The 12073-nt window shown below is 38.3% G+C and overlaps 1 protein-coding gene across 5 annotated transcripts in view; it reads right to left on the reverse strand.

The window, feature by feature from the left end:
- Positions 1 to 12073, reverse strand: part of SOS1 (SOS Ras/Rac guanine nucleotide exchange factor 1) — a 43844-nt gene that overhangs the window by 19628 nt on the left and 12143 nt on the right. For all 5 annotated transcript variants that reach the window (XM_038130713.1, XM_038130715.1, XM_038130714.1 and 2 more), the window contains 5 exons: positions 11908 to 12072; positions 10285 to 10494; positions 9696 to 9839; positions 7833 to 7943; positions 7625 to 7723 (listed from right to left, as the gene is read on the reverse strand). In XM_038130713.1, coding sequence (XP_037986641.1) covers positions 7625 to 7723; positions 7833 to 7943; positions 9696 to 9839; positions 10285 to 10494; positions 11908 to 12072 — 729 coding nt within the window. The remainder of the gene's footprint in view (positions 1 to 7624; positions 7724 to 7832; positions 7944 to 9695; positions 9840 to 10284; positions 10495 to 11907; position 12073) is intronic.

The following is a 12073-nucleotide window of genomic DNA, read 5'->3' on the forward strand; positions in this document are numbered from 1 at the left end:
CTGACTTTTTGTAATTTTAAAAAATCCCAAAAAACTCAGCCCAAAACAGCAGTGTACTGGGGACAAAAGAAAGTGTTGTCATATCTAGAAACTTTTAATTTTTAGAAAGCATCAGGAAATCATCTGGGACAGTAAATGGGGACAACTGCAGGGAACACTATGCACTTCTGGAAAATGTTAGCAGACAAAAAAACATCTCACACTTGAGCCTTGAAGGAAACTCCACATGCCATATTCCTAACATACATACACAGCTTCAATGCACTGAAATTTGAAAAGTCATTTTGTTCTCATATAAACTCAGACAATCTTGAGCACAGTGCAGTAGAAATATTCATACAGTTATCTGTTTATTTAGATCTACATTACAGCAGGAGGGTCAGTTGCATTGACAGTGGAACAGAACTTAGTATCTTACTGAAGCAATGACAAAATCCTTTTCTCCTCTCCAAGTTTAATTATGTCATCTCAGTCCAAATTTTAAAAGTTACATAAAATAGCACATGTCAAATATCAAACCCCAGATATCAGATAATTAGTTACAAAAAGCCTTCAGCATTCTCTTGGAAGTACATTTTAAAAGGCCCTCATTGTTTATTTCATGTTACATTTAACTCACAATATAAAATATGATCAACCCATTGGGAAGCATACTGGACAAGCAAAGCATCAAAACAGAGGAAAACAAAAAGTATTTGAACTTTTAGTACAAGACTCCTTGTTCCTTCACCTCTTTACTATGTGGCTTAAAATAGATCCTAAATATATGTTGAAAATTCAAGTACATCAACTGGCATCCGAGCCCAAAAAATATAAAAACATTTGGGCTAAAGAAATATGTGAATTTAAGGAATAGTTACTTTGATTACCCAATGTGAATGTTCTTATTTGGGAAGGGGTGTGTGTGTGTGTGTGTGTGTGTGTGCGCGCGAAAATAAAATAATTATGTTTCAGAATTCAATTACATTACTGTGAAGTGCCATTTTGAAAATCAGGATGGACATTGAGGAAAAGTCAGGAAGACCCATTGAGAACTGTATACTACACAAATCTGTCAGCTGATGTTTCACCAATTCAACAGTACAAAAGGTTTCTTATGCGGCCAATTTGCCATTAGCATTCCCATAAAGGGGTACAGCCTGTCAGAAGACCATATGCCAGATTTGCTCCAGGGCTACAGCACCCTGCTAAGTGTTTCACCTGGTGTCTGCTCAGCAGGAAGAGGTGCAATTTTGCTCTCAGTTTCTGCAGCTGGGAAGGGATTCAAGTATGCAATCAATGTTAGGTTACAGACTCAGCATCTCCTTCACCAAGGAAGGGATAGAAAAGTAAAGCCTTTTTTCCAAATGTCTTCTCTGAGGTTCTCACAAAACTATTTCCTAAACACTCAGACTTTTTGTAGGCTACTAGCAGCCATTTATGCATTTTACATTTCATTACTGGGAATGGCTGCTTTGCATATAGGAGGCCTTGACTTCTCCAAGTACAGAAAACCCATTTGCTCTGCGTTTTTTCAGAAATATGGGGTTTGGTTTTTTTTTTTTTTTTTCTGCATGTGCTGATGTCTCCTCCACAGCAGCATCATTACCTTTCTGCAACAAATGTACAAGTTCACACAGATCCTTCCAGAGCCTTCATGCTCTGAAACTCTCTTCTCTCTTACTGTCACTTTGGTTTGTCTCATCACTATTAGCAGACCTGCAGAATACATTAGAAATTTAAAACTCATAATTTAGTTCATAGCATTTAGTTAGATCACTATTTGAAATATCACAGAATATTTACCTACATGCTTCCACAGTTGTAATTGAGGTCTTCCATTTTTTTCCCCCAAGTTTTCCATCAAAGTAAAGACAATGCAATTTGAAAACATCTTCCCTTTCTCTTTTGTAATTCCAAAGTGGATTGAAATCCACTTTTTCTGCTTCAAAACAATTCAAGTCTGATCTTTGCCAGAAAATTTTGCAAGACTGTAAGCAAAACTGGATAACACCTCTATGTTTGGACAGAAATGTACGAATTTTTGAACAGAAATGTATGAATATTTCGACGCTATGTAAGATGAATGCACAATTTCAGAGATCATTCTGAAAAGGAAGGGTAGAACCCTGTTGATTTTAAGAGGAACCCTGGTGGTTAAGTAAAAAAAACAGCAGGTGAAATGAAATGAAACAGCAAGCGACAGGAACAAACGAGGAATGGCATTTGTTGTTCCACTTGTGTTTGTTATTTCCTTCGTATTTCCATCAGTTTCTATTTAATATCTCGAAGTATTGACAGAAAACATAAACCTCCACTGTTGTAAGAGAAACAAAGAAAGCTGGCAGTGGGACTAAATCCATAGCTTCATATCCAGAAGTACTTCCAGTGAAGAGATGCAAGCATATTGAAGTCTTAACCACTGCATTACCTCTCTCCAAGGATCTGCCTTTTGTACACAAAGTAGCAGGACAAGACGACAGAGAAATACACTATGGTTTTTAAAAGATGTATGCAACAATACAAGTGTATCAGAGACTGTATCATGACTGCCACAGTCACAAAAACTAGGAGCTGAAAATCCCAGCTAAAATAAGCTTCTTAGCATTCAGTCCGCGATGGATTTTGTAAAAACTTTTATTTAGCAGGGAAAAAAAGGATCAAAATTTGTGCAAATTCCTGCAACACTCATCCATTTTCACAGGAGCTTGGCCTTGGGTGTTCAGCATAAGCTGCTGCCATGGAAGTTGAAGTGCTCTCTACCATCACTAACAGCAGCCACTGAAAAGTGGGAACAAATCAGTTAATACAGCTCTTCTAACTCCCACAGGACTACAGAGCGTTTGCCATGCAGGTGGTTCTGGAAAATCAATTGGAAAACAGGACTTTGGAACCCTACGGTTAAACATGTAAGTGAAGTCGTAAGTCTGGAGTTCAGGACATGCTTCATTTGACTTCCCAAAGAAGTCTGGCCCTGTGACATCCTACTCCTGCCTCAAGGGATCAAAGTATAGCATTTGTTGTTACAGGTCCAGCAGGACTATCTGACACAGCTCAAGTGCCACTGAGGACTGGAGGGAAAAGGGTCACAACAAATATTTTACACTCACTTTTGTTATATTTTATCCAGGTTTTGTAGAAAAGCAATTTTAGAGGGATAATGGAAAAAAAATTCTCAGAGGCACCTATTTAGAAAGGAAAGAAGACTACTAGAAATTATTAGAAAATTTCCTGGAAAGAGACATCTGCTTCTCAAAATCCCAGATACATCCTGTGTGTAAGGAAAAAAACCTATGAAGCAAAACATGCAGCCCCAATACAACTCCACAACAGATGACATAAATCACTGACAAATGAAGTGACACCCATGCGCATCGATTCATCTGATACAAACACAGGAAACACATCAACGAGCGGCACAGCTACAAAGAAAATTAAGGATCAATTAATTCAAATAACTATAACCAAATTTCTGGGAAAAGTGCACACACACCCACAAATGTGTGACAAAGTTTTATTTTCCCCTATCAACTTCTCCCTTTTGGCTGATGAACACACAACTGACTTAAGGCATAAACTCACTAGCACTTAAAGGAGAAAAGAAATAGAAATATTGTCAATGAAACCCCACACAAGTAAGAAATAAATACAGAATCTCATTTCCTCATTTCACCTCATATATCAACTTTGGCTTCTACCACATGACACAACTCCTGTACCTTTACAACATTCCAGTTGTAATACAAGTCCTCTTAGCTTAACAATATGAAGTTTCTTATATTTTTTACCTACTGTCACTTTCTAGAAAACCTCTTCTTAGACTTCAGTCCAAATTTTACATCACCCCAGCTTTTTCTCCTAGGAAACACCCAAATACACTGGGTAGTCCTTATCACACACTAGCAACAGTTTGGTCAAGCTACACTTTCTTCAACACACAGACCTCCATCTGTCACAGAGACCTAGAACTACACATCATCTCCAGTGGATGCAATAAGTAATCCACATCTGCAGCTACATACACAAAGGTATGTAAAACTTCAATACTTCTGCTTTTTTATTTATTTCAAATGGTATTGTGCATACAAGTTACTGTCCTTGGAAAGAACTACTGAAGAAAAAATGTTTTCAGGAAGTAAAATCTTGTGCTGATATTAAGTGAATACATTCTAGAAATAATTCACACCTAGTTCAAATCCATGATTTACTGGTTTTAACAGTAATTAAAGGATACTCTGCAACTTGACTAAAGCAACAGAACCTATTAATCACAGGGTTCGTACTGAAGACAAGCAGTCCAGACAGTGCTGTGAGACAATGATCTATAATTGCAGATATTGTAAAACCTTTGCAGACTGACAAAGTTCAACTAATTAAGACTTTGATTCTCCACCCTGGGCTGGGTTACACCACTTACACATGGAATTGCAAACTGAATTCACTCAATTTGTTACACTCTGGAAAACAACACTGGGTGAAACAAGGCTGAGAATCAAAGTGAAGTCAAAGCCCAAAATACTTTGGGATGTGCTGCCCAACAAAATACACAGCAAGAAACTTAGGGGATCAAGCTTAAGATACTCTAGTCCTAAACTAACACTGTACTACCTTGTGCCTTCTTCAGCAACATGTAAAAAATTTAATACCAACAGGTTGGGAAAAGGAGAGGTTATCATCTTGAAAGACCTTGTGAAACCAGAATTATTGTTTTTACCATTAGCATGGTGGAAGACAAAAAAGCTCAACTGAGGAGTATTTCTACTTGAGCTGAATTGCCAGTCAGTAAAACCTGAACAGTTACTTATCATCTGAGAACAAAGTTTGAAAAAGAAGAAATAAACATAATAGATGCTGCTGTGAAATAAAAGGATGCCGAGATTTTTAGTATATTACAGATAGAATTCCAATTAAAATACAAATATTAAAAATATTAGCATTAATTTAAAATATGAAAATATATTAGCAAAGAGATGATAGTTACCATTCCTAAGTCATGGGACTCAAGTCTGCAGTTGGCTTAAAAAAAATCCCAACCACACAAAATCCCTACCAAGTTCTCCTGTTGCCCAAAATACACTGTTTTATATAAGCAAAGTTTATATATGCTTCGCAGCATTTCTACCTGGAAAAAAAAGAACTTTCAAGTAGTCTATTCATCCAATGAAAGAGTATGATACATGCATACAAATGTGCAGCATTTGAACCAGTGCCCAATTCAAAGGTCTTGAAAACCTCTTTCTTCAATTACTAAATATCATAATAATGATTCTATTATTTATAAAAGCTCATTTATTATCTGAACATCTGCAGAAAAGTGCGGTTTCACACAAAACTGAAATTTTATATAGCTCCTATATAAAAGTTTAAGGACTTTCAGGTTGGTTGAAGGAAAACACAGCTCTTAGTCCTATGCTAATTATCCAACAATGTAACAGCAAGAAGATTCAGCTAAAAATAGAACATGCATTTGTGCATTCCTGGTACTCTGTCCAACTTCAGGAATGCTTTAGTTTCTAAATAGGATAACCTTTAGTGAATAGAAATTTACTTTTTTTTGTAGTCTGGATAGTTAGAAGGTAACTGAAATGCATTTAAATAGATTACTTCAAAATATGCAGCTCAAAGATAAATGCTAACCTCTCTATCCTTAGGTATATCTATATTCAAGAGAAATCAAATGTTTTTTCCACATGCTACTTTGCCAACATTTTGTCTCTTCATAACCCGAGATCCATTTTCATAGCATTTTTAACTTGATTATTCATAGACATGCTTGCAATCACTAACTCAGGCCTCTTACCACACAAGAGAATTCAATACCTTGTATCAGTGGAACTGTCAGGATGATGTAACTGCACAAATATCTTTCTGTGGCAGATAAAAATCAAGCTGGAATCTGTTCAAAGATTCCAGATATAAGGAAGAAAATGTTACTGCTAGCAAAGACTATTTGAGGCAGGGATTCATATTGAATTGCACGCTAATGTACTCACTGACAGCTGAAGATGCTGCCACCGGAGATGATACCTCTCTCTTCATGTGCACCTATCATCCCTCACTGCCTATTCTGTGTACATGATATGTGTGTGCTGACAGACCACAGTGACAGGTGTCCAACTAAAATGTGACATGAGCAACATGGTGGGAAGAAAACTGGGGAGCATATCATCAGATACAGAATAAAATCCCGCACAACAATATCAGACGGACACAGGGCAGAGGAGTTCTGTGTGCTTGTGTGTGTAGAGCATGAATGTGAAAAGAAGAATTTTTCACAAAGGAGAGGTCATGAGTTGCAAAAGGACTGATAAACTTTGGAGGAGAGGGGTCAGCTTAGACTCCAGCTAGCCCTAGAAAAGGCAAACACGGGCTGCTCCCTGTTCCATAGGCACACATGCTCTCCTTTCCCCCCTAAAATTGCCAGCGGCAAGAAGCAAGGCAGCATGGCTGGCTGTCAGACAGCACTAATCCTTCATGCTTTGTCCATTAGGTAATACAGCGCCATGTTCACATGGAAGTATGCAAAGCCTTCAGTACTGCATTTTGAGACTGTGTGATAACAGCGTGAGCAGAGAGACCTTATGTCTGTGCAGGTCTTTATTGTACAAAATGCAAACAAGCTGTGTCAAACCTCCCTTCCAATGGACTGCCATGAAAGGAAATGCTTCATATTTTAAAGATGCCTGAAGTCAGACCAAACCCATGAATGAGACAAACAGAGCAGGCACACATCCTAAAATTTTTCAAAAAGCATGTTATACAAGATGTGCTATGTGCCAAAGGTACGTAGATCTAAATCACTAAAAATGAAGTTACAACTATAGACACTTATGTTCAAAGATGAACTACTGGCTTATCTAAAGACAACCAACCAAACATTCAAGGAAACATAACAGATTTCTTAAAAATTGTTTTGTTTGGTTGTTTGTTTTGTTTTACTTCTGATCCAAATTTTCATAAATAGTTCTTTTGAACACTGTATACCTTCTGAATTTCCATTAAGCCCAAAAGAAGATCCTACTGGAACATTTTCCTCAAAATGCTTTACAGTCCTGAAGGATCATTATGCAATACTGATAAATGACCCAGAGAAACATTCTGCAGCTATTATATGTGTATGTTATTGTTACCCTATCAATGCAGGGTCTAATTACAAATAGCCCAAGTATAAATATTAACCAAGCCTTCCCTTTGAAGGAAAGATATCACCTTTACAATCCTATGGGATGTGCACTGCAAGAACATTGAAGCTCTTATTAAAATAAAAAGAAGTCTGAAGGGGAATCTTGCTGTGATTTCAAATTTACAAAGTAACAGCTTGACATTTTCTGTAATACAGCCATGTGGCATCACCTCCTAGCACTGCTGAAACAATCATTCCTAGAATATGAGTGTGTAGATCTCTACTGCTTTCTAGATTGAGAGATAATTCAACAGAAATAATTATCAGCTGATATTCAGTTAATTACAGCATCCACCTGCAGAGCACACAGTCTGCTTTTCTCTCAATACAGTAGTTTTATTATTCACATTCTAGTAAAATATTTTACACCTAACTGAGCATCCAAAGCTCTCACCTAACACTGAGAACCATGAAAAAAACCCCAAAATCCCCAAACACATCAGGTTTACACAATATTCTTACTTTTAGCAGTTCAAAATAATGAAGACAGTGGTAAACAGGGGCCAGGAGGAGCCGGGGTAGAACATACTGAACAGCTTCTTTAAAGCCTTCACCTATTGACTAGAAACAAAATAAGTTTCAGTCTTAAAACAACACATGTACTGAAGCAATAAAACAATGTAATTAACACAGTAATATCAACAGCATGTCTTATTCAAAGGCAAGTTACCTGTAAATAAAATGCTGCTCCTGGCTTTGATAATTGACTAAGAAAATGATCATGAAACCCAGGTCGTAAAATATCTTGTGCATATGATTCATATGGATCAAATGCTAGTTCCTAAAAAGAGATACAGAATAATTTTACAATCACAGAATCCCAGAATGGCTTGGGTTGGAAGGGACCTTAAAGATCTTCTAGTTCCAAACCCCCTGCCATGGGCAGGCATGCCATCAGTTTACAAAACTAATTTAACAGCTAAACTTCCATATTTCTTATAGAAAATACATATCCTACATAGGAGAGACTTTTCTGCATATTTTTTCCAAAACACCTATAGAGAAGAATCCATACTTTTGTGTGCAGACTCATTGATTAAATCAGACTAAAAGAGATTTCTGGAAGTCAACTGATCCACTTCTTTGTTCAAAGCAGTGCCCATCTCAGGGCCAAAGACAGATCCATCATTCAAGCTGGCTGAGAATGCTCAGGGTCTCTCATCCTGTTGAGTTCTAACTCTAAGAACAGAGGCACCAAAACCTCTCTGGGCAGCCTATCCCAATGTTCAATTGTTCTCATTGTAAATTTCCCCCTCTCCCCCCACAGTATCTAATCAGGATTAATCTTTTCCCCATTTTCATGTTCTCTCACTCATCTCACAGTTTACAATTGAGACGCATCTGCCTTGGCCATCCTCACACCTTCCCTTCAGGTAACTAAAGACAGCAGTAAGATCTCCTCCTGCTTCAGCCTTATCGAGAATCAACAAACCCAGCAGCCTCAACCCTCTTTCTGCATCGTAGGCCTCAACTCCTTAATCATCATGGCAACCTTAACTACAAGCCTATCTTGCCTATCCTGTACCAGAAAGCCCAAAACCAGACACAGTACACCAGATTTGGTCTCAAGTTCTACACAGAACTGCCAGCTACACATTCCCCAATACAACTCAGGAGCCAGTTAGCCTTCACATCCAATCTCCAAGGACCTCCCAGCCCTGGCAAGCAGTGCTGCTCCTCAGCTGAGACACTGCATGGGGTTGTTTGCCCCCAGGTGCAGAATTTCATGTTTGCCTTTACTCAAATCTGGGAGGCTCCCATAGGTCCCTTTCTCCAGCCTGTTAGGTCCCACAAGCAGCAGCTCTGTCCTCCTGTGTGTCCCCCCACAATTTGGCAGCACCTACCAACTACATGAGGCAGACCTCCTTCCGCAACACCAATACAGACATTAAACAGTATCAAACGCTGAGGAATGCTGGCAACCATTGGCCTCCAGGTGACCTTTGTGCTGCTGATAACAATCCTTCAAAAGCCTGACAGCTCAGCCAACTGCCCATGTTCTATAGTTCAACCAGCTAGGCTGCATCTCACCCGTGCTATGACAGACTGTGCTGAAGGCCCTGCTTAGTTCAGGTGAGAGATAATAACTGCTCTTTCCTTTGTCCACGGACACAGCCATCACTCTGAAAGCAGTCAAATGGACAGCTACAGTTTGTCCTTTGGAAATCTGTGCTGGCTTTTGCCAACCACCTTCTAGTCCTTCACATGGCTGGATGTGAAGTCTAGGAAGATGTGCTGATCTTCTCAGGCACTGAGGAGAGGCTGACCAGCTTCTAGTTTCACAGGAACCTCCTCATCAGTGTTGAGTTTTTTTCACCTCCACTCTCTGAACTTTAAACAGCCACTCTAAAAGTTGAGATTTAGAGACTAAAAAGATAAGAGTACTTTAAAAAATGGACAGTCCCTTCATCACAGTGGGGTTGGAAGAAGAGATCTGAAACTGAAGAAAGCCAGCTGGAACAGAGATCTAATTGCAAGTATTAAAAAATAAATAGCAAAAAACCCACCAAAACCCACAATATAATTCTCTTACCTCTGCCATATCTTCAAAACAGCTGCCTACTAGTGGGTGAGGACTACCTTCATCTGTCATTTCAACAGTGTCCTCTATATGACCCAGTAACTTCACACTAAGTTCATGGATGTCTGATATACGACTAAATATATTTTCCACATCCTGCAACAAAACAAGACAAAAGTCAAACATGCAAAGCTACTCTGTTCTGATGTGAAAGTCAAGAACTTCCTCAAATAGAACAAGATTTTACAGTAATTTTATTACATACTTTTTCTGTGGTTTATGTTAGACCATAAAATGTATTTTAAAAATAATGAATATATAAAAATATATAAAATGTACATTATTGAAACATGACAAAGACCAGTGACAGATATCAAAATCACAGGCCTGAAGTGAACATAAGTAAATGGGAAGGTTTCTTCCACAGTCCTACAAAACCTGCAAGTGCTCTTTTACTATTTCCATACCAGAACTCAAGAAAAGTGCTTTTTCTACTACTGATACATTAAACTCAACAACAGTTAAGTTTGGGAAGTATCCACATATATTTATAGATATGATAGTAGGTGCCTTTTGTGTTTGTGGTTTGTACAATACTTACATGAGATGAAAACAGTTTGGAGTTGGAGGCATATGGCTCTCTAAAAACTCTGATAATGAGATTCAGTTCCCTTATATATTGTCGAACTTCTGCCATAAATGACTTCACTAGGTCATAATAGGTTTGCTCCCCTGAGGTGGAGGGTTCTTCATCAGATAAAGTTAGTGCACTTAAATCTTCTACATCTTGATGGAACATATCCATTAATACCTAGGCAGCAAAGAGAGGGAAATCCACAAAATGAGAACCTTCTCGAGATTGACTAGTAAGTTACCAATAAAGACAGCCTATTATTCCCATTAAATCGGACTGATAAGCAATAAGATTGATGTATTATCATTCTGCAATCAGGTGAGCATTACAAAACCAACATCCATTGCTATGAATTTGCAAGTCATTATTAGCAGTGGCAATTTCTGAAGACTCCCAGTCACTTAGACCAATCCAGGCATCTCTCCAAGAACATGGTCCTAAAATCAATTACAATTTTAAAAGGTGAAGTACACAAAACCAATTAGCATTTAACTGTGTTCTATTGCTCTGAATCAGCAGTACACAACCTAAGTTTCTGAAGATACTCTCTGAAGGTAAAAGTTGTGTGTATTCTGGCTTTTCAGCTTTAGCTTTACCAGGAACTCACACATGACCATGCTCAGAACCCTGTGATCTATCTGCAATGAACTGTCCACAGGCTGCACATGGCCCAGTTTCTGTCCTTAACTGCTGAGCTCTCTTGTTAAAATGAACCTTTGAGGAAGGGCAGCAGCTTCAGAAACCAGTTCTGTTGCAGAATTGCACACACAACAGGAACTCTAAATACTCTGACTACCGTAGGTCCAAATTCATACCCAAGCAAGAGTTACCAAACACAAGCAATCAGTAACTTAAAGTTCTCAAGAAAAGTGGATCACTGAACACTTCCTCCAAATGTGGTGTGTGAGCCAGGAGTCATTACAGTGACTCTCTAAAAGCAGAAAAATGCAGGACATTTTGCATGAAGCCTGACTTCTGAAGCTCTAAGAACAGAAGGTGATTCATGCTTCAGAGTCAGTGACTGTACACAGAACTTGGGTTAAAATGAGACTCCTAACTAATTCTGGGGAATGGGACATTACAGCATCACTAGTGTAGGAAATCACATGGAATAATCCAAGTATTCAAGGAGACCACACCATTTCTAACTTTCCTTCACAGATACAGTTCTAGCACACTGCTAGGGGATTCCAGGCTGTATTCACCAGGCCCATGTCTCACTACTAAGGAAAATTGGGCTGAGATGCTAAGGAGATGGGGGTTTTGTTTGACTCACTCAAAAACTACTTCTAACGTGCAATACAGTCTTAAGTTAGTGCTGCTTCACAGTAATTTTTAAAGTATTCACATGTTGCTGACATTAGGCAGGTACAATCAAGAGAAAGAGATTTAACAAGCACAAGCAAGAGTTTTATAAGTTCAATTAACCTTCTGGTAGCTTTGTTCCATTACTGGAACCATATTTTATGACACTAATTTCTTCTTAGAAGATATAATATTCCATGTACTCACTAAGAAAAAGACATTGTCCCCTCAAAATTACCTACAGATTTAGTTGTTTGTTAACTTGACAAACCAAATTGGGCTTACCTTATCAGCACACATTGCTACTTTAATATCTTGTTTTGTAATCTCATAATGTCTTATATTCCGCACATAATTCCCAACCAGTTTTAAGATGTCTGCAGAAATGTATTCTAATACTGCTACTATGTAAACAGACACTTGGTGGTCAATTTTGTAGCCTAGAACTTCC

This window comes from Motacilla alba, chromosome 3 (assembly GCF_015832195.1).
Source record: "Motacilla alba alba isolate MOTALB_02 chromosome 3, Motacilla_alba_V1.0_pri, whole genome shotgun sequence".
Classification (NCBI taxonomy): Eukaryota; Metazoa; Chordata; class Aves; order Passeriformes; family Motacillidae; genus Motacilla; species Motacilla alba.